The following is a 23,737-nucleotide window of genomic DNA, read 5'->3' on the forward strand; positions in this document are numbered from 1 at the left end:
TGGCAACATATTAGATACTTGGTATATTATGTAAATGAAAGAAAATACGTTTTGGTGTTGATGGTGTCAATAATTGTGAATAAATTGCAATATTTCTCACAAAAATTGTAACACTAAAATTTCATATTGTGATATCCCTACATGTTGCTTTATTTCAGTATCCAGCAGTGACAAATTTGGCAAATTATTTCTTCGGATTTGGTTTCAATTTTCAAAATAACAACTGTTCAACAAGTGCATCAAGGATAGCACCGTCTTGCAAGTTGATATGGCTTATGACAATCTGTTTTCCCCTGATAATGACAGATGAATCCTTTTTATTCAACAAGAAAATTATTTGGTTTGTTGATGATTGATTTTTTGGTTTGAAAGAAATATAAAAACATTTTAAGTGTGAACGCCTAGTACATGGATCAAAAATGAAAAGGCATTTGACAGTGCTATATGATACAATACCGTACCATGATACAGTACCATGTACATTTCCATGGGCGTGCCTGAGTAATGTGGAATTTAACTTTTGCAGTCTGGAATTTTGATGAAAAACAAATTTGGTTTAGGGACCAGCACATACCTGTCAGCATTTATAAATGGCATGTCTCTAGCTGCAAAGTATTTAATGCATATTTTAATATATTTTATGGCAAAACCTAATTTAAAATCTAAACATAATTATGTACAATTGTGTTAAAATATGTAATGGGACTTCTCATTGACACTTCCACTGTGAATAATGCATTTACCAACTGCGCTGCTGCTAATCTGAATATTTTGTTCTGGTGACATACTTCCAGCATCTGTGCATCTCCAGCATCCTGCTCTCATCTTTAACATGGAGGAGATAATTGTTTTTTTTTGTTTTTTTTCCAACGGTCTCCATGGCACCAAATCTCCCACTCTCTCCATCTCTCTCTCTATCTCCCTCTCCCTCCCTTCTTTCTTTATCCCATCCCCCACTCTAACCTCCTGTCAACCCTATGGTCCAACAAAACAGTGATGTGCTGTATAATATATAATAGACTCTTCACATTTATAAAGCATCAGGTGCATATATCTAAGAGGCTATTGCTGAATTCTATTGTTAAATTCTCTTTAATAGAGACGGGAGCAGCTAAAATAGTTATGGTTAAAATGCAGACTTGTGATGTAATAAAATTAGTTCTTTGATTTCGTCAGTAATATGATCAGGTTCAACATTTGGGAGAATTTACTGTTTGGATATTTCATGGCAAAATTATAAATAGGAAAAACTGGCTCATATTGTAGCATCTGAAAACCAAGACAAGCTAACTACCACTTAAACCCTGCCAAATATGTGTCACTGTACCAAATAGGAGCGTGTGTGGATGCTAAAGGTGGATATGTGATTTGCTGTTGGTTACGGAAGCAATCAATAATACACCTGACCTGATGCGAGGGAGGAAAATGAGCTTACCATGTCTGATTACTGCAATAATAGCTGGGAAGGTGTCCCATAATGTGATTGAGTGGGAGTGTGGAGAGATATGTCCGAGCCAGTGTCTCAATAAATTAGAATAAATTATATTCAACAACATATGAGTGACATTAAACAGGAGATACTGACAGAGGGTAGGCGGTGGGAAATGTATGTGATGTTTATATAGAAACTGCACAAATGCACAACTCCTATATGGTTCCTTTTAATTTAAAGGGCCCATACTACACTATTTTCATCTATGTTATAATGTTCTTTCCATATCAAAAACACACCATGAGTTGTGTTTTATTTCATTCACACATGCTTAACACACTAACCCTACATATTTAGGCTGAGTTATTCTCTCAAACAGAAAACACTCTGTTCAACCTTGTGATGTCATGTGGTAATACAGGAAGTGCTCCACTCTGTTTTTAAACTCCACACACCCTCACTAGATCTCATGAAAAATTTCAGCCCTGGAACTGCCCATATCTAGTTAAGAAAAGGTAAAAGGTAGGTGTTAACTTGAAAATTACCGCTTCATGACATCACAAGGTGGAACAGAACATTTTGAGCTTTGGAGATCCAGACAGACTAATGATAAAGGGTTACTCAAACATGTGTGAATGAAACAAAGTGGGCCTTTAATTTAGATGATAATGATAGTTTGTGTTTTTTCTTTTGGCAGTGGCTGATTAGTTTCAAAATGTTTTGATTTGAAGAAAAGCAAGTGCATATAATGCTGTAGTAATGTCTACGCTGTGATCTTAAAAGTGCATTTTGTTTCTGTCCTGGTCAAGGGTCCACTATCTGCTTCTCTCCATGGGGATGTTATGGCTTTGGTTCCCAGCCCTTTTTTCCCATTGACAACCTGTGGATTAACTGAAGACCCTAAAATCCTTCTCCTACTTATAAGGAAAAATATAATCATGTTCTTGTTAATAAAGATGTTATGGAACAGTTATGATAATAAAAAATCATTCCATCCATCTTTTTATTAAAATTTACAAAATCTACTTAGGAAATCTCTTATCTTCTACACCCGTGGACTGTAGGACATAAACTAGAAGGTTTCAACTTTATTTTCTCTCAATATTCCTTTTCAATGTAACAAATGCTGTTCTTCATAGTGCTGTCAGACAGGAAGGCAGAGGATCCAAACACACAGGCAGCCGTGTGCCCCCTCTGACAAAACAGGTCCTGGGGCAGATACCTCCCCATGCCCCTCAACCCCCCAACCCCCCACCCCTGACCCAATGAGAGTACACACAGACAGTAAACAGCTTTGCCTCAGCACAGGCCCAGAGGTGACCCGGCTTCACACAGAGAGGAAAATATACTCCAGGATCAGAAACAAACAGACAGGGGTCAAACCAGAGCTCTCACAACAGACTTCAGACTAGCCATGTCCAACAGCTACAGAGTTACAAGAATGGAACGTATATCAAGGACAGAAATGCAAAAGCCTTTCATTTAATTTTTTGGAGTATGTACTTGTTCAGGAAGTATGGTGCTATCATTAACAAAGAACCCCACAAATGTATGATACACTCAACATGAAAATAAAAAAACACACACACAAAATTACAAAAATCCCAATTTAGATCCCATGCCAATTTTTTATTACCATAATTAATTTTAATCCATTCCAACATACAACAGTATAAATTTGCTTAAATATACTGAAATGCCCCCAATTTGTACCTGCACAAGTTAGGGTTAGTACAATAACAGTATCAAGTCAAAACCTCCACACTATAATGTACAAGCCAATGCCAGCTTTAACCAATGTAGTTTGCCAAGTCTGATTTAAACCTCTCCCTTGCGATTTCTCTTAATGAACACTTGAGAACAAGAACACAAAACTGTAATACCCCTCTCATATGCTGAACACAGAAACATCACCAGCTCCAGTCAGCCATCTGTAAAACACAAATGTCTTCCAAAACAGCTGCTCCTCTTGGTCCGTCTGCTGCAGAAAATCAAGCAACCCAGAAGCTCCTGTCTCCATAAGGATGCATAAAAAGCAGGCGTCTGGTGTCAACAAAAACCCAGTGCACTCTCTGCTACTGTAAAGTCCACCAGTCAGCAGTTCTCTTTGTGTAAGGCAGTACAGCCATCCACCCGCCTTACACCGCACCTGTCCACTCTGATTTGGCAGCTCAGAAGCAAAGAATTCAACCAAGGATGACAGAAAAGATATATGCAGGGATTTCTATATACAGGGTGTTAGTGAAGAAGAGCTATGGGTAAAAACAGGCTTAACTCTGAGTTAAATTGGGACTGAATTTGAAATAGATTACTCAAAATTAGCTACTAACAAGCAGAAAATGATGTTGGAAATGAAATCGGAATCATGAATCAGCAGGATCAAGTCCAAACCAAGACAGATCAAAACCTAAACCAGTTCCAAGTCTTCATAAACCAGGACTAAACCAGAACTAAATCAGAACAAAATCCAAAGAAATGTGAGGTATACATGACTAAAGCAGAACAATATAAGTAATAAAGAGTTGAGCAGAACCAGGGCAAAACAGAAATAAGCCAAGAAAAAGAACCAGACAAAATTTGGTTGAATGAAAAGCCACACAAAAAGGAATAAACTGGTTAACTAAAAACAGCAAGCCTAAAGCAGAGCTAAACAGGTCTTTGTCTTCACAGAAGCAGGACTAAATCAGAGCTCAACCAGGACAACAAGTGTTTAAAAATCCACTCCTATCAACTCATTGCGTTGTGTTGTAGACTGCTGTTCGACCACCTATGCCACTACCACTTGTCCCCAGTTATTTGGGAACTCTGCAACACAGAAAACTCAAGCTAAAGTGACAAAAAGATACTACTGAGATGTCTGAAAGTGTTAGTGGAGAAGCCAGGGAACTAAGTTGGTGTCTGGATTCTGGAAGAGATGAAATTGTGCAGGTGGGAGACAGTGAGAAGTGAGAAAGGGTGCAGGCAGACAAATGTGTGGGAGGGGGAGGGGACCTATGATGAGACCAGGGCAGAGTTAGAGGACAATAAAGGTGAGTGCAAAAGCTCAGAGGAGCAGTTCAGTTTCTTTGTTCAGATGAAAATATGGAGTCTGTGTCGGTATAGTAAATTAATGGGAAGAAGAGAAAAGTGTGGTATTCAACATTATTACTAAACCTGTTTAAGACTAAATTAAACTACAGAAGCATGTATTAAACAGATAAGTCTGACGCAGGACAAAAGCAGGACTAGGGCTGATTTTGTATATACCATGTTTAGACCTGGTATATGCAAAATCAGGTACAAACCAGGTCTAAACCAGGTTTAAACCAGGTCTAAACCAGGACTGCAATGTACCTGACATTATATTTGTAAGTGAGTGAATTACATACAATAATACTCAATAATAAGTATTTTGGCAATCACAAATCTGAACCAGGACGTTAAATGGGCAAAGTTATTATGGACAGCAAGTAATTTTAATTGTGAGCAAGTTCCATAATGATATGGAATAAGAATTACACCAGATGCCCTCCATGGCACAATGCTGTTCTTCTACCCACACTGAGGATCATAAGACTGTATACTTGTGACTGTATTTTGCATTTGGTTTGCAGCATTACAAAAGAAGAGGTTTCTTAATCATCTTAATAAATATACTTTTCTTATGAGAAACACCTGAGACCTTTAAAAGTAGTTCTCAAATCAATCTTATGTCTAGACAAACAATATATGTCTCTTACCTCTGCAGTCTGTCCTCAAGCAGCTCCATGTACTTGGTGGCATTGTCCTTCAATTGAATTTCTGTACAAACAGAAACAAAAGAAAAAAAGAAAATATTATTATTTTTATTTTAAAAGGTAGGAAGAAATTGAAGTACCTTCCACACAATTACCTGGTTTACTATTAAAATGTATTTGCAATCCCATGTTTTCATTAGATTGTTGATTTTACAAAAGGACACATATATATCCTAACTATTAAATTAAATATTAATTAATGGAATCAAACTTATAATCAATTGTTTCCTCCATCAGCTTACTTGATTAAAATTATATTTATTTTTAAAACTGCAATTCTCAGCCTTTCAAGAGTAGAAGAACACCTTATTTTTATTGCACCATTACACAATAACAAAAATTTCAAAAAATTCCAAAATACGAAAAAAAAAGAAAAAAGAAAAAAAAGAAATCAAAAAATATTTTGAGTGCTAATAACAACATTAAGGTAGGCCAGAGCAGGCTGACTGTGGGTAAGTGTTTCAACTTTCTTTGTATAAGTGGATTTGTCATCTATTGCAGGCACTTAACATTTTCCATTAAGAAACTTCTACTATAAATTGACGTTAAACCTTTTTAACTATGGGTATCCTAGCAACACATCACAACGCTAATGTTATTAAGTCTGACAGGTCTTTAAGTGCATAAATCACTGATGATTTGGAGAGGTAGGAGTCACCATAGCTGGATATAGAAATGTGCATTTAAACTGTTGTAAAGTACAAAAAACGACACCAGAAAAAAAAAAAAAAGATTTCTGCTCTGAGTCAAACATAGATCAGCCACAGGATTTTTATGGATGAGATTATGGCAGCACATACGGCAACTGAATCAAAATCACTTTTTGAGTTGGCACAATTATCAAACTGCAAATGCTACAATTACTTATACAATACAATGACCTGCATAATCTTGTTGTACAAGAAATTTAGTCACTGAAAAAAACACAAAACTAAACCTAGAACTAAACCTAGAACTAAACCTGGACTAGAACAGGACCAAACCAAGTCTACATTTTGATATAACTGCGCCAAAATCACTAACCACATCCACCAATTCAATAACATAGAACTAGACTTTGCATTCTTGCATAATGACATAACATGCCATAATGACATCTGACTGCTGATGCCATTTATGCTGGTGTTAAGACTGTTACTGTTTATTACACATGTGCTGCACTGAAAGTCATTAATGAGCTAATGTTTACAGTGGGGTTATTTATGGGGTTCTTGGATGGGGTCTTGCACCTTTGGTATTGAACCTTAAATCAAAACTATGCAATGTTTGATGCTATAAACCTAAATTTATTGTTTTCTTTTTCTGACAATGACAATACAATCTTGCATCTTGAAAACCAAGACTAAACCAGGATACAGTCAAAGTCTGCCTTACTATTTCTTTGGGAAATTGCATTATTGGATGTATAATACATTTCTTTCCTGCCAATATGAGCCAGCCTGTGGATACAAGAGGGATTTGGTTGTGGCGCTAGTCCTTAAGTCCTGCCAGATTTGCCATGGGGCATACAGTTGGTCCATTAATAACGGTTGGAGACAGACACTAGCTCTGAGTTAATCAACACCAGGACTAAACCAGGTCTAAACTGGAGAAAAATAGAGCTATATTTGTTTAAGCAAAACAGGGCCAAACAAGTACTAAACCATGTTTAAAGCAGGGCTAATTACAACCAGGACAGTAGGTTAAAGGATTTTATTATAACTTTGCTAATCAAGACTAGATCAGCTTTAAACATACAGAAATCAGATCTAAACAAGGACTAAAAAGGTACTAAACCAGGACTAAACCAGGTCTACACCAGGAACAAGGTAAAAAAAAAAATTAAAAATAAATTCTGATAAACATGCCAACAGAATAATGATCTTTGCTTTAAGGAGTCCAATAATGAATCATGCCTGAGGATGCAAACGGATTAGATTATACCAATGTCTTTACATTGTGCCAATTTTCCATGGGGCATGCTACAGTTGGCCCGATCGCTTATGTTGCATCCGGAGCCCGTTTTGCCAGAGGAGACAGACCCAGGCTGTGAGCTCGTCTGGACCGCAGGGACGCCACTCTCAACACTGTTAATGAGCCTCATGAATGAAACATGAGAATATGCCCCCTGCGCCGCCCCATCTTTGAACACAATGGGGTGCACTTATATCAAATTGCATCACCCATACCACGTGCATGTTCAAAGCTAACTTTCCCTATCCTCCTACCTCCAGTTCACACACACATAAATCAAGCTAACATCTACAGGCGCTAACATCTGTAGCACTGCTGAAGCTACAGGACTCAGCACTTTCCCACACGCGGGACTCCACTGAGGTCAGAGGATGAAGCGCAGAGGGTGAAGTGTGATTTATAGTGTTGGGAAAAAACAAAAGAAAGAACTATAATTACTGTTAACTCACACATCTGAACATGTTTGAGCATTCTCAAGACAAGTGAGAAAAACATCTTATCTTTAAGTCAAACCACAGTCACAACACATTATTATCAAAGGCTTACCTAAATTGGGGCCAAACCAAAACATATCCACGTCCTAATCTCACTAAATACAAAATAAGGTCTAAATCTGTTTTGATTTATACATAAATCTAGCTAAATTTTTGTAAGCATTTTTGAAAGTTTTATGAAACCCTTACTACCCACAAGGCAATATATGTGCAATGCCACCCCCATCTTTACATAAAACTAGTACAACAGTAGTTTCCAAACACATGTCAGTGCCTGTGTACAGAGGAGCCAAAAGATCGCGTGAATGTCTTCAAACGTGAGAGTGGGTGACCACACGCAGTAGTGTCACCTCACTCACACCTTTACTCCACTCTGCAGTCTCGCAGTCCTGCCTTGTGGGCACTCACACAAATGCACTGTTTGGTCTTAGCTCTAGGAAATACTCATTCTTTGTATGTGAATATACTTTTGATTGTAGCAATATGGTATACATTTGGAATGAGATAATGCTACACAATATTATCCATTTTGATACAGTACGTAGCTTTCCAAATGTTTCAGAGTGATAAAAATTAGCACCATTGCCATAGCAATTAACAATTCCAAAGGCACTCAAAATGGCACCTAAAGAGGACCGAAGCCAAATAATAAAGGAAAATCACAGGCAAACATGCAATATTTACATGTTTCAGTGGTTGTTCAAAGTAGTAATACAAAAAGAAAGTATGCTGCATTAGAACATAAAGACTAAATGTCACACCTGCATTTTAGTTTAATTCTAACTGAAAACTTGGTTCTTCTGGTCCTAGTCTGGTCCAGGTTTTGATGCAGGTTTAGTCCCAGTTTTGATGGGGTGTGTGTAATTGTGTAATTCTGGTAATATGGCATAAAAATGTCAAACAGTCAGTGAGATTGAGGTTACAGTAACTAGACCTATATCTTCTGTATTCCCCAATAGCTAACAGAGTGGCACAGTAGTTAAAGATAGCTCGCTCCGCACTATTACAGCTGTCTCAAAGGAGGAAGAATCAAGGTGGCGTTTATTTATGGCGATTGCATGTGTGTCACTAGGAGAGCGAAATCCTTCGTGAGAACCATTTCTGTTTCAAAGTCCCTAAATCTGCTCAATCAAAGTGAGTATAAGGCAGAAGAAGCTATCAGAGATCTCCAGGGCTGATCCCAGAAGCAGACAGTTCACTTACTACACCTCTAATTGCTATGTGAGATCCTATCCTATCTGACAGATCCTCCCCTGCCAAATCTCATTCACGTTAAGAGGCCTGCCAGGGAAGAGTCATTGAATAATACATAGGGCATTAAGACTTGTCAGTATAAACATATGTGGGATGACAAAGAAGAGACAGATTTGGGAAAATAAACAGTTGTAAAGGGACAAGGTAGAGAATAGAATTGTTATTAAGTATTGACTCAAAATCAGGATTTCAGTTGAGTAAAATGATTATAAGGATCAAGCTTTTCCAAAAACAATGAAAGTTAGGCTTACAAATTTGACTTTAAAAAGACAAAACTAAACAAATCTAGGTGTAAACCAGGACTAAGACCATCTAAACCAGTCCCAGTCCTCAGAGAAGTGTAATCCATGCCAAACAAAACTAAAGACTAAAACAGGGTTAAACCAGAATAAAACCAAGTCTAAACCAGGACTAACCCAGCACTGGGACAGCACCAAACCAAGACAAAATTGGTCTCAAACCAGGGCCACACCAGGATAACTGTGTACACTGCTTGAATCTAAACTTCTTAGTTACTACCTATTGTCCCACAACTTTGACCAAAACCATTTCAAATCAGGGTTCAACCAGCACTAAACCACGTCTAAAACCAGACTATACCAGGTTAAACCAAGGAAATGCCAGATATAGCATTATGACAGCATTAAGCTCAGTCTAATCTTCATATTGAAACCAGAGGAGATGCAGTTTGCCACACTGTCGCCATGCCAACTGTGGGCAATATGAAGCGCGAGGCTCTGGGCGTGACACATGAAAATAATCTCTGTTTTATTCAAAGCGACAGGCAGCAACTCTTGGACCTCCTCCTGTGTACAGCCCAGACGCGGAGATGGTGATATTACTGCTTCCTGCAAATCAACGGGGGGCAACTGGAGCTGGCCAAGTGCATAAATGACCACTAAAAAGGCCATAAGGAGGAGAGTCACACTGTGGTAAGGGCTCAGTGTGGGCAAAAAGAATAAAAAAAACAATAGGATCTGCAGATGGTGAAAAGATGGGTATTGTTAACTGTGATAGCAGTGTGTTAGATCAGTGCCAAAGCTAATTAGTATGGCACTTAACTTTATCTTTGTTTGGATGAAGAGGTAATAGAAATGTGTAGTGTTTTTTTTTTTTTTTTTAGTATTTTTCAAAATCAGTTAGAGATTAATATTGGTCTTTATTCTGAGTTTGATGTATATGGTTTACATGGCTTAAAGTTAAACTCCAAAACTTTTCTGGGGGAGAGATCACCATCTGCTCATCTCCATGGACATGTTAATGTCAAGAAAGCTTGACAATAATACATTAAATGTTTGCATCTCTGTGGACACAAGTAGGTGACGGCAACAGGGCCAAGTAATGGGTCAGATCTGTGGAGAGGCAAGCCAGTTAATTTTAAGAATACAGTATTTGCAATGTTTTATTGATCAGTAAAAACTTGTGATTGACCTTTGCAAGCAAACATGCCTGATTGCAATTCCTTCTTGTTCTTGTTGTCAGAAAGTATATGCGCTACTTTGGGCTTTAGGCAGTACGATTAGGAGTCAGTTATTTGTAAGAGGCAAATTTATCATTCACCAAAATTTATCAAACTTAATTTAGATTATCTCTATCCCCGTAGAAACAGCAAAAATGGCTTTCTGCTGCCAACATCTCAACACTTTGAATTTCCTCTTAGATGGACTGTATGACGGTTTAAATCAGTTATTAAACTTAGTAAGATTTCAGTCTGACCGTTTCAATACTTAAATATATATGCAGCCAGTCATGCACAGATTTTGTAAATTCAAGCAGTTTCTCTCAGATGATTTCTTTTGTTGATCCTTGGTGCGTATCTCGACAATATGTTCCGCCGTGCCAGCTGCATGTTCGGCTCTGCTCGGCGATCTCCCAGCCTCAAAGCATTATGGGTAATTGAGTGGAGATTGCAGTCCGTCTCTCTCCCTCCATTAGGTATACTGTCGGGCTGCTGTTAAGTTATACATAGAGGTTTTTCAGCATATGCTGACAGAGAGATTGTGCTACCTGCCGCTCTGACTAAAACGCATTAATCACGACCTTTATCCCATTTAGAAAGACACACCATTCCTCACCTGCTTTATTATATGGGTTTTATCTTTTCAAAACTGCTGCCACTGCTGCTGTGTAAGCATGACAGCGCTTCCAATTAGTTTGACAGTACAAACAATTGCACAGATGTTGCAGGGAGTTTTTATTGTTATAAGTCAATAAGGAACACATGATAATTCACTTTCATTAGCGAGCCCATAAACATTGTGAAAAATCCAATTACCTGACTAGCAGTAATTTCTATGTGCTTGTTAATGACAATATATACATATTTTACCAACACATTAAAGATGTGCTACGCAACTTCACTTGTCAGACAACATTCTAGACAAATGGAAACAAGCAGTAGGCAGCTTACCACCACCAAGTATGGAATTTTGGATTGTGAAATTGTAAAGCACAATATAAATCCATTTACTGAGAATCACTCACCAACAATATGCTATGTACAAATTCATTCTAAGAGTATTATTTTCAAATGTGGACTGACCATTATGAATTTAGCGCCGAGAATTTGCCCAAAATCTGAACTCTTGTTTGTTTTGTGATTTTGCCCTAACCTTATTTCAGCATCATGTTAACAAACAGAGTAACAGACTGAATAGCTATTAGCCTTCTTTCTCCCACAGGCTCTGAGTTGTGTTGTGTTAGTGCAGTGAGGGCCAACAAAGACAGACCCAAATGTGCTTTAAAAGCTCTTTAACAAGCTCTTAACATTTATTCTGCTACACTGGATCAGCATTATATTATTTACTACATTTTCGTTTCATAATGGGCATCACAAAAACATTGCAAAATTTGTCCTGGAAAAAGGGTCCGTTACGAGGTACAGAGAAATAAGGACATCATTAGGTCTCACTATCTCAACAGTGTGTTTTCGTCACCATAAAGGTAGAGGTCTTGAGTGCTGAAAATCCTTTTTTGGTACTAGGTAAACTAAAGTAAGTTAAAGTAATAGTAGTAGCATTAACAGTTATATAAGCAACATTTGTTATAGGTCACCATAGTAGCAGTACTAGCACTAGAAATAGCAGTAACAGTAGTTGTAGTAGAAGTACTGTATTCTGGTGATACAAAAAGGTTTACTTTAAATTCAATGCAGTTTCCAAAGGTTTCTAGTTTATCTTTTCTAGGGGATGGTCTGATACCTGTTTGTCTCCATAGAGATGTTATTGGTTTGCCTGGAAGGTTCCACAATGTAACATTAAACATATCTATCTTGCATTTATTCAATTACAGTTGTTTCGGTTGTTAAAAGATACCTTGAATCACGAACTGTGATACAGATTTGACTTGTAACTTAATACACACATTACTGTCATTTCCATGGAGAAAAGCAGCTGTCAGACCTTCCACCAGAAAAGTTGCATAGTGAACCTTTGATTACTTAGACCAAGTAATAAAATTTATGATCACTGAGCAGGCCTACATCTACTTCTATACACTACTACTACTACTAAACTGTAGCTTATCAACTTTTGGCTCTTCCAAACACTACTGTTGCTGTACCTCAATCAATTCTCTTTGTTTTCCAACCAATCTTGTGGGTATACATCCACTATCATAGCACTGACAATAGACTGACATGCTGTGCTAAATCACAGGAATAGTGAATGATGCCAAAACTTCACGGACAAAAACCAGGAGGGGGCGCTCTCCTGGGTCCACTTAACCACTGCACGCCTCTCAATCACTCAACTCTCAATAGAAGAAGAGCTGTCAAACATCCCATCACGGTCTCCACAAAAGCACCAGAGAAAAGAGGCAAAAACATGAATAAAACATACAAGTCCGCCGCTTCACTATATTCACTATTGGCACTGTGTTAACAGGGAATTGCACTAGTTTAATGAGATGCATTGACAGGCATTTTGATGTGCACTCCGGCTTTGTGGCCTGGCCAGCTCCCAAAAATCCAAGCAATGGGACCGGAGATGGAAGCGGTCCATTAAAAGACAAAACTAAATGTGTTCTGTTGTGAAGCTATGTAAATTGAAGCCTGGATGAATGCTTGAAATATGCAAGACTATTGGAGTGGCTTATGTGAATTCAACACAAAGTTACAGTCACATCCACCAAGGAGTTTCTGCTAATTTTGATTGGTTAGTTTGTTAACAAAAAAAAACAAACAAAAAAAAACTTTTTTTTAGCAAAGAGCAGTTGTCTTGAAGTTTAGGAAAGGATTTGTTGTCAACGCAAATACGGCCAAAGATGCAGCTATAGTCACATTTTATTTGGCTGAGAATTTACCCCCAAAATCAGGTTTCGGTTCTTTTTTTATCATTCAAAAATAATGGCTTGGTGGTAGGTTGTGCTCTCTAAAAATACTTACTGCTAATTTAATTTACTTCAGCCATTCAAATATGTATGTAATAAAAGCTTCCCAGAGCAATAAGGCTCCATTTATTGATATGAAATTGCATTTTAAAATAACTGCAACCTATAATAGAAACAGTTTCGTGCATTTTAATCTGACCACAGACTCTTTTTTTAATCATGGTTAAATTACCTTTGAACGCATTGTTACCATACCAACCAATTGCGTATAAGTGCATATTAGTGATATATCACTATGAATCAAGTTCTGGCTGCTGGGGGTCATTCTCTCATCTTATCTAGCTTTTCAATTATTTATATTTTGTAAATTTAGTATCCTTGAGATCTCTCTTGGGGGCAAAATTATACTCCCGGCAGGGGACCAAAGCACTGGTTGTAATGGCTTTGGTATTCATCAGCACTCAAGCCACTGGCAATTAGGGGCCTAATGGTTCCTGGCCAAAAAACTCCTCCCCACGAAATGCATCAGGCTGAAGCACTCAACAAGCAATGTGTGGTGTGCTCAACCATATTGGGTTTATGATTTGAATTAAAAGAAAAGACTATAATAAAAAACATACATGCAGACTTCCCTTTCCACGCACAGCTACAGCTCTTCTGGGGGGAGCTGGAGGCGTTTCCCGGCCAGTAGACAGAAATTGTCCCTCCTGGTGGGTCATGCCCAGAACACCCCAAGGAGGCATCAAGGAAGCATCTGGAACAGATGCCTGAACTACCTTAGCTGACTACTCTCAACGTGGAACAGCAGTAGCTCTACTTCGATCTCCTCCCTTGTGACTGAGCTCCTATGTCTAAGGGAGCACCCAGTCACCCTGTGGAGCAAACACATTTCGACCACTTCTAAACACTATCTTGTACTTTCCCGACCAGGACTCAAACCTAGTTCAAGGTAAAATGCCATACAAGCCTTGTTATCCATCTGACACTCATTCTTATTTATGTTAATGAGTTATTTTATATATTTTCAGTAACTTTCATTGTAAGTTATACAAAATAAATATTTAAAATCTTAATATGCATTTTTTTTCAGAATTATGCATTACGTACAAGTAAGCAAGTAGTGTCAGAATGAAGAATATGTGTAGTGGTAATATGCAGTTGCTGTGTTAATTGCAGCAAAGAATAATCTTGTATGTCACTGGATTCACATGGCAAATTACTATAGGCTGTTAAAATGATAGGGCTTTGTAAATACATAGGCGTTTGCTTTTCTGGTTTTTACATTGACACCATGCAGCATCATAATCATACACTACAGAAGCCCCAAAAGCCATAAAGACGTGAGACTTCACTTTGAACCAGACAGTAATTTGTAACCCCCTCGGGCTAAAGAAATGGTAATGTAGTGTTTGTGGCCTATCAGTTTGCAGTGAACGTGTGCCAGCCCATTATTACCAAATGGGATGACAATATAATGAGACCCTAGTATGGTGTCAGCTTCACAATGTACCACCATATTGGACACGCCCACTGGACTATTCGAGCAAAGCATAAAAGTCATTATTAACTTGGCAAATGTAACTGTATATCTTAATATGTTAGCCACCTGCTTATAGCTTCCCCATTACAGAAACATGTTTTGACAGCTTTTCTTTGTGTACTGAGGGAAAATTGATGTACATATTGGTAATTTTGTATAAAAAAAAATAAAAAATCTAAGTTTTTTTTATACATGCAGGGTATAAATTAGGTTAACACGACTACCTCCAGTTGTTAAATAGGGTGGGACTCTCTTGGGAAATTTAAACTTGGCAAATGTAACTGTATATCTTAATAAGTTAGCCACCTGTTTATAGCCCTCCCCATTAGAGCAACATGTTTTGGCAGCTATTTCTTTGTTTACTGGGGGAAAACTGCTGTATACATTGGAATGCAATAAGACTTTTGAATGGATTTTTAAATATACCAGTACGTGCAGGATGACTACCACCAGTTGCTGAATGGTGTGGGACATGGAGGGACAGACTTGGTAAATTTAAACTTATATAAAAACAGCAATAACACTATAAGATGTTGAGTTTTTATCTAGCTTAATCCACAGAGAGAATAGCAATAGGTGCACGCATATCACAACCCTGAAAGCCAGTACACCAAAAAAGTGTTGATTTTTACCTTACCCTGCTTTACCACTTAAATGGGAGATTGTGTGTTTAATGCTCTCTCAAATAAACAAATACATTTTAACAGACACATTTGAGGAATAACTTGATGGTATTTCTCTCTAAACCGCCACACATCTGTTGTTATGAGAGAATACAACAACCAAAATATAGCCACCAAGAACAATTAGGCTCTGTCTCGTTAACTAGGTTTATACCATACACAATGCAAAGAATAGAAACATCTGCTAAGTGTGTTGTCATTGAATGTGTTTACAACTGCCATGTCACCAAATAAATAGATTTTAGTATTATAGCTAGTTATAAATTCCTTGAAAACTGACATAACATCAAGTTTTGTCATAATGCAAACTGCAAAATGTCTCTTGTCCAGCTTTCGTTAACATCTTATTCAAACATGACATTGTATTTCTCCTGTTTACTTATTTCCCAAATGAATTAAACAATTGCAATACCATAATTCAATGTAATACCAAGAATGTGTTTCTACAGATCCAAACAAAAGAAGTCTTAAATTGCAACCCACTTGTAATCAATAGTAAAACAAGTGCCTTACAACCTGTGCACCCAGGCAGTAACAAAAAGCCTATCTGTGGTAATGAAAGGCTGTCCTCTAGTGGCAATAGAGGGTACTGTTTGGAAACGAGACAAAAGAAGACAGCAATAATGAGCACATGGCTTTATGATCTGCTTCAGTGAAGGTGTTTGATGCTAAAATGTGCAACTGAGTGTTACTTGTAGAGCAGAGCTCCAGCCAGTAGAAGATACAGAACAGCCAAATTGGTCTATCAAATATACAGTTTTAATATTATTGCCATTAAAAATAAAGGTAGCAATTCTGCATATTAATTTGGGTAATCTTTGTTTATTATTGCTAGAGATTCCAGCACTCATCTTAAACATTACTTACAATGCTGTTTTTTACATAGAGAATGTCATTCACTCACACATCCACTCACTATATGGGCAATTTTGACTGAAAGAGGCACTCAGATAATTTTATACCAAGCCGCCACTTAAGCCAAGCCATATCTCATTCACTTCCCTTTTTACAATGGGAAGAAGGGGTCAGCTATTGACCTTAACTATTATTGCACAGCGCACATCAAGTCCTAGGCCACTGCAGCTGGTATAGAAGTGGTGAAGCCACTTTACCAATCTACCTATCTCTCATTCATGTGTGCAGGTACAGTAGACTTTTTTGTCCTCATATAGATATTTGGCCTCTAGTTTTAGACAACTTTTCAGGAAAAATTCAACCCCAAAGCATCGCCCAAGAACCTACTATTGATCATATGTTAGATTCATGCTGGTAGTGACTAGTTGGAGGTTTCAATCCTTTTTGCATGTTATATTGCAATGTGTGTAATATATGTAATGTATACATTAACATAACATAACAGCTGTATAAAAATGACCGCTCTGGGGGTGGTATGATCAAAGTATGCTTCAATTTCATCCATAAGAAATAATAATAAAGGAGCAAAGACTTAAATGGAACTTTCTTTATCATTGCAATACATCTAAGCTAAATTTGGCTTATATAACGGGGCAACAATAGCTCAGCTGGCAGTTCAAATCAAGCTCTTAACATACACACCATTGATTGAGCAGTCAGATCCACTGACCCACAATGCAATTCCAGCTGTCACAGATGAATGCTGTCATTGTGTCCTTGGGCAAGACACTTAACCCACCTCGCCCCTGTGTCTACCTACACTAGTGCATGAATGTGTGTTTGCATGGGTGAGTGGTTCCTTGATGTAAAGCGCTCTGAGTGCCTTGAAGATGGAAAAGCACTATATTTAAATGCGACCATGACCATTTACCATAAAGACAATCAGAAAAAAATATTGTAATCATTTGTATTTTATATTCATTTTTGCTGTTATGAAGTGTCTTCATTCTTACTATGATATGTCCATTTACTTGTCAGTAGTATGGAATAGGCTACATCATATTTGCAGTCAGTGCTTGCAGGTAATTGGCTACTTCACACAAACTGAAGCTTATTTCTCCCTGAGCAGACTGCCCTCTCCCCGTGACGCTTCCCCCTCCTCCTGTTAACAAGTGCCAATCCTACTGGCGACGCATTTGAAGGCTCTCCCCACTGACAGCGGATCATCTCCCTTTCATTCAGAGGAAAAAAAGCTTGTGTCCATTGATGTGCTGTCCCAGTGAGCGGAGGATTCAAAGCCTTTTTAACAGTCACACTTGGGTGTTATTGTTTTAGAGGTGCATTCAAGGGGAACCATGTTGCAGTGATACTCAAGTAATGAATTTTAATTCATGTTTTTTCACTTATACATTTGTGACAAATTGTTGCTTTACTCCTAATAAAGCATGTATATGTAAAACAGCAAGTACTTTGGATTTAGTTGGCAAAGTGGGTAACACACTGCAACCTAGTAGTAGTAGTAGCAGTAGTAACACTGACAGAATAGAAACTATTAGTTCATGTATCTATGTTTAATACTCCTAGTACTTTATAGGGTTAGGTTTACCAAACTGAAAAACAAAAAAAAAATCATATAAAATGACAGGATTTGACCTTTCCTAAAATGTTTTATATTACTCTGGATTTGTATCAGAACTAAGACCACAAGGTAATTTTATAAAAATGCCATTATTTTGTGTTGAAAATTACTGTTACTTCTTACTGTGTACTTCAGTCTCTGAGTGATACACCAAATACTTTGAAATTACAACTATAGTCCCCCATTCGAATACAATTCTATATCCATATTGATTTATCTGAATTGTTGCTGTTAGTAAGTGGACAGTTTATCGATTGATCTAAAATTAAATATATTTTCTAAAGTGTTACAGTGAATGCCAGTCTTTGTGCTATTAGTCAATTCATTTCACAGACACATTGGGGGGCAGGCAGTGGACATAATGGTGTTTTGCTTCATTTCACCAGAGCTATAAAAAGCTATACACTAAATGGGAGTGGAATCTAACCTTAGTTATTGCCAAGAAAATGCACTTGTCAACCTTCTCTAATATAATCACTGTTGGGAAGAATACTTTGAACATGTATTTAGTTACAGAATACTGAATACGTGCATTAAAACTTTTTGTAACATATTCCAATACATGGTCCAATCAGAGTACTGTAGCTGGAATATTTTTAAATCAAGGTGAATTTAAATTATAGTGTAAGGACATTATTATTAAAAACAGTTTTATGTTTGTTTCACTGTTTGTTCTGCTTTTTCTATCACTGGTTGGAGAAGGAAAAATCTCACATGCACTCACTACAAAAGTGCTGTTTTCTATTTTTCACTAATTACGCAGTTTGATGCCTAAATTGTGTGATCTAAGACTGCAATGTATGCCTTTGATTTTAGGAAAGTAATTATTCTGAACACAACCAAATGAAAAAGTAACTGTAGCGGAATTTATAAATAGTATTTTCCATACATGTATTCAGTTACTTTATACACTGTATATAATAGAAAATAGATGTGCTGGTAATTGCTGATACATTTACTTGCAACAACAGAGCTGGAAGCAAGAAAAATGGTTTTGTTGCTCAATACACACTATATATTTTTCTGTCAGCAGTGAGGTGAAAAAGGTTTTAGCCACATGAAATTCTAGATGCAAGCATTAATCTCTTACTAGCAGAGATGAGTAGCGCTCACTTACTCACATACATGTACTTAATTATTGATAAAATATTTATACTTATATTCTGTTTCTTCAGATACTAGTTTCAGACATCATTTAGTCCTACTTGAGACTCTTGAACTTAATAAATCACCTCTGTATTAAAAATCCTAGAAGCCATTTCTGGTGATAGATTAATGAGATGCAGAATTTTGTCAACGCGCACACTTTATTTCTATTGCTGGGTTTCAGATGATGTCACAACATTCTAAAGGCCAATAATACTGTTAAAATGCATATTTCTGTTGTAATACAGGAAGTTAATGGGCCTAGTCAATAACAGAAATGATCAGGGTCAACCTTTGTGGATTTTCTTTTTGGATATTTCATGGCAAAGTACAATGCTATCAGTAGGAAAACTGGCTCTTTCTTCCCCATCTAGTATAACATCACCACATTTTAGACTCTGAAAACCACCAATTCATGAGTTTCAGCTTCCTTTTATATACAACATTTTGATGACTTTTGCCCATTCAAAAGATATAATATTTTGCTTTGAATTGTTAATTGCTATGACAACAACGCAAGAGTTTCTTCCCTCTGAAACCCATGGATGATTATATTACCTTCGCACTCCGTTCTCTTTGCCTTGTATTTCTTTAGCCATATAAATGTGTTTACACTAGTGTGTCTCGGGAGGGTGACTCACCGTGCTGTGCCTGCCTGCTCTCCCTCTCCTGTCTCAGCTGCCCTCTCTGCTCCTTCAGTCTCCTCAGCTCCTCACTGCTGCTGGAGCTCAGGGTTTGCAGTCTGCGGGTCAGTCCCTCCAGACGGTCCCTCTCCTGGTTCACCGCCCTCATCTCCGCCTTCAACTCTTTGGCACTGCCGAAGTCATTACCTGGGTCACAAGAATACATTAGAACGCAGCACACATGAGGCCTGGTTTCATCTTGGTTTAATTCTTCTCGTTTTACTCCTGATTTAGTCCTGCTTTACTCCATGTTTAGCTTTTGGCACTGCTGAAGTCATTACCTGTATCATATGAATACATTACAGCACAGCACATATGAGGCTTGGTTAGTCTTAGTTTGGACTTGGTTTAGCTCTGGTTTAATCCTGCTTTACTCCTGTCAAAGTTTAGACAGTTTAGATCTAGTTTAGCTCATTGGCACAGCTTAAAGATACACTATGTAACTTTTCTGGTGAAGGGTACACCACTTGCTTGTCTCCATGCAGACGTTATTGCTTTGCCAAAGTTATCTATCTCTATGGAGACAGCAGGTGATGCCACGAGAACCCCCCACTAGAAAAGTTACACAGTGCATCTTTAAGTCTTAATCGCCATACAAGTCAATACACCATCATTCTCATTAAGTGCCAGATAAGATAACCTTGAATGACAGTGTTCAGTTTTCACAGTATATCGTTGCCAAATACTGATTGACACGCTTGGCTTAGTGCTTCGGAGGAGGGTTGGTCCAGTATTTATCAAGTTTTAGCTAATGTCCTGGAGCACTACTGGACCACACAGCTCAGCACGCATTAGGTTTTAGGTCTGGTTTACATGTAATTCCTGGTTTAATGCTGGTGTACATTTGCTTTATCGCTGGTTCAGTCTTGGTATAGTCCCAGAATGTTAGAGAGTTGGCACCGCTCAAGTCATTACCTGATCACCACAAGACCACATTACAGCCCAGCACACATTAACGAGCGCTCAATCATTAGCACAGTAATTAAGATCGGCTAATGGCATTATCCAAATGAGGTGAATAAATGAGAGGATCTGGGTGTAATTGATAAACACAACATAAAGTCTGAAATACGATGCCAGTTCACCTGGACTGTTCCCAAATGCTTTGACTGTTCTGAAATGTTTCCCACTAATGTTCATTTTATGGGCAAATCTTCAGGTCCCACCATAGTACATAGCCCTGTATCACATCAACAGAGCTAGAACTGTAAAAACAAAGTAATAAGGGAAGGTACTACTAAAGTAAAAGTAATTGTAAGAGTAACGGTCTGGAAGTAATATCTGATGTATAATTAGAAGTTAAGGCAATTGGAAGGGAACACAGAATAGATAAAGCCATTTATAGACAGTGGGAATAGTAATGTTAACTTTTACTTGAGTAAGAGGGCTGTTAAACTGTTAAATAGGTTACTTTGTCTGAATACTTCTCCAAGAACGAGTACGATTTTATTAAATGGAAACAAGTAAATGTAACTGAGTACTACCCACTTTTGTTAAGAGGAAATAATAAAGTATATGGTTATGGGTATATATGTCCGTGTAGTGTGTGTGGTTGTAACAGTAAAAACCTGAGATAGCGGCCAGTTTGGCTTCCTGCAGCGCCAGGAGCTGGGTCTCTGTCTCACTGACTCTCCTCCTCAGACTGCTGCCCAACCTCTGACTCATCACCACCTGAAAACAGAGAGGGAGAGAAGATTGGGGTGAGAAAGGGAGGGAGGGGTGAGAGATGGATGGATAGATGGATAGATTAAGAATTGCTGTTGTGATGTTTTAACTAGAAAGCACATTGAGATCTATGGACCCCATCAGAGTTTACCTGCTCCATATCCTTTAGAGAAAGTCACCATGAAGGATGCCATTATAACATCAGAAAAAAAAGCCTCAAATGTCATGGGGCTGACGGGTAAGAAGCACTGCGCCCTTTTTCTCTGAATTTGATGTGTTCAGATAACGCCAAATATGTCCCCCGCACTGCCCTTTAGAAAAAAATCACTTTGAGCTAAATCATACATTTCCCATAATCTACCTCTCTCAATTGAGGAGCTTGGAGGGGGAATGTATTACTTTTTCCTCTCAAATATGACATGGTATAGTCCAACATTTTGAAAAGGCCACTAGTAAGATGGGGTATTTCTGTTCTTCAAAAAGACAACTGAATTTTTTCACTTGCAGCAACATAAAAAAAATCTAAAGTGAAATCATAAGTTGTTTAATCACAACTGTATCACAGAACTGTGAATTTGACATCCTGCGTAATGTCATATTAACATAACAAAGCAATGAAATAACATCTCCATGGAGACAAACAAGTTACACAGTGCAGCTTTAAGGTTATTTGTACAGCACAATTCATACACAAAGTAATTCAAAGTGCTTTACACAATAAGAAAGGCATTAAAATCACAATACACAAATAAAACAAACAATTAAAAATCTAAATAATTATCATAAAATTAACATTAAAAGAGAAAAGTGCAGAATAAAAATCTTTCAGTCATATGCACAGCTAAACAGAACAGTTTTGAGCTTGGATTTAAACATTGTCAAAGTAGAGGTTTGTCTCACATCTTTAGGAAGAATGTTTCAGGTTTTAGCTCCATAAAACTGAAACGCAGATTCCCCATTTTACATCAGAACTATGCAGTGTTTGATGCTCTAAATGTAATTTTGTTGTTTGACATGACAATGAACCGCCACCTTAACGTGGTGGAGGGGTTTGAGCACCCGAATGATCCTGGGAGCTATGTTGTCGGGGGCTTCATGCCCCTGGTAGGGTCACCCATGGCAAACAGGTCCTGGGAGACGGGTCTGACTAAGAGCGGTTCAGAAGCCCAGCATGGAAAGTCAAAGATCAAGGCCGGTTACGTCGCCCGGACTGGCGTTACCGGGGCCCCACCCTGGAGCCAGGCCTGGGGTGGGTGCTCGGCAGCGAGCGCCTGGTGGCCGGGCCTTTCCCCACGGGGCCCGGTCGGGCCCAGCCCGAAGAAACGACGTGGGGCCGTCCTCCCGTGGACCCACCACCTGCGGGAGGAGCCATGAGGGGCGGGTGCGGAGAGATCCGGGCAGCAGTCGAAGGCGGGGACCTCGACGACCGGATCTCCGGACATGGAGACTATCTCTGGGGACATGGAATGTCACCTCGCTGGGGGGGAAGGAGCCTGAGCTTGTGCGGGAGGTTGAGCGTTACCGGCTAGATATAGTCGGCCTCACCTCCACGCACAGCTTGGGCTCTGGAACCCAACTTCTTGAGAGGGGTTGGACTCTCCATTTCTCTGGCGTTGCCCGCGGGGAGCGGCGGCGAGCTGGTGTGGGCTTGCTCATTGCCCCACAGCTCAGCCGCTGCGTGTTGGGGTTCACTCCGGTGAACGAGAGGGTCGCGTCCCTGCGCCTTCGGGTCGGGGACAGGTCTCTCACTGTTGTGTCGGCCTACGGGCCAAACAGCAGTGCAGAGTACCCGGCCTTCTTGGAGTCCCTGGGAGGGGTACTAGACAGTGCACCAACCGGGGACTCCGTTGTTCTCCTGGGGGACTTCAACGCCCATGTGGGTAACGACAGTGACACTTGGAGGGGCGTGATTGGGAGGAACGGCCTCCCCGATCTGAACCCGAGCGGTGTTTTGTTATTGGACTTCTGTGCTAGTCACAGCTTGTCCATAACAAACACCATGTTCGAGCACAAGGGTGTCCATCGGTGCACATGGCACCAGGACACTCTAGGTCGGAGGTCGATGATCGACTTTGTTGTCGTGTCATCTGACCTCCGACCGCGTGTCTTGGACACTCGGGTGAAGAGAGGGGCTGAGCTGTCAACTGATCACCACCTGGTGGTGAGTTGGATCCGCTGGCGGAGGAGGAAGCCGGACAGACCTGGCAGGCCCAAGCGTATTGTGAGGGTCTGCTGGGAACGTCTGGCGGAGCCCTCTGTCAGGGGGGTCTTCAACTCCCACCTCCGGG

At 39.0% G+C, this 23,737-nt stretch overlaps 1 protein-coding gene across 1 annotated transcript in view; it reads right to left on the reverse strand.

Moving 5' to 3' along the window:
• disc1 (DISC1 scaffold protein) overlaps positions 1-23,737 on the reverse strand; it is a 73,308-nt gene that overhangs the window by 29,854 nt on the left and 19,717 nt on the right. The window contains exons 8-10 of the mRNA XM_055227291.1: positions 21,353-21,455; positions 19,743-19,931; positions 5,152-5,212 (exon numbers count right to left, since the gene is read on the reverse strand). Coding sequence (XP_055083266.1) covers positions 5,152-5,212; positions 19,743-19,931; positions 21,353-21,455 — 353 coding nt within the window. The remainder of the gene's footprint in view (positions 1-5,151; positions 5,213-19,742; positions 19,932-21,352; positions 21,456-23,737) is intronic.

Source organism: Periophthalmus magnuspinnatus, chromosome 15, assembly GCF_009829125.3.
Source record: "Periophthalmus magnuspinnatus isolate fPerMag1 chromosome 15, fPerMag1.2.pri, whole genome shotgun sequence".
Classification (NCBI taxonomy): Eukaryota; Metazoa; Chordata; class Actinopteri; order Gobiiformes; family Gobiidae; genus Periophthalmus; species Periophthalmus magnuspinnatus.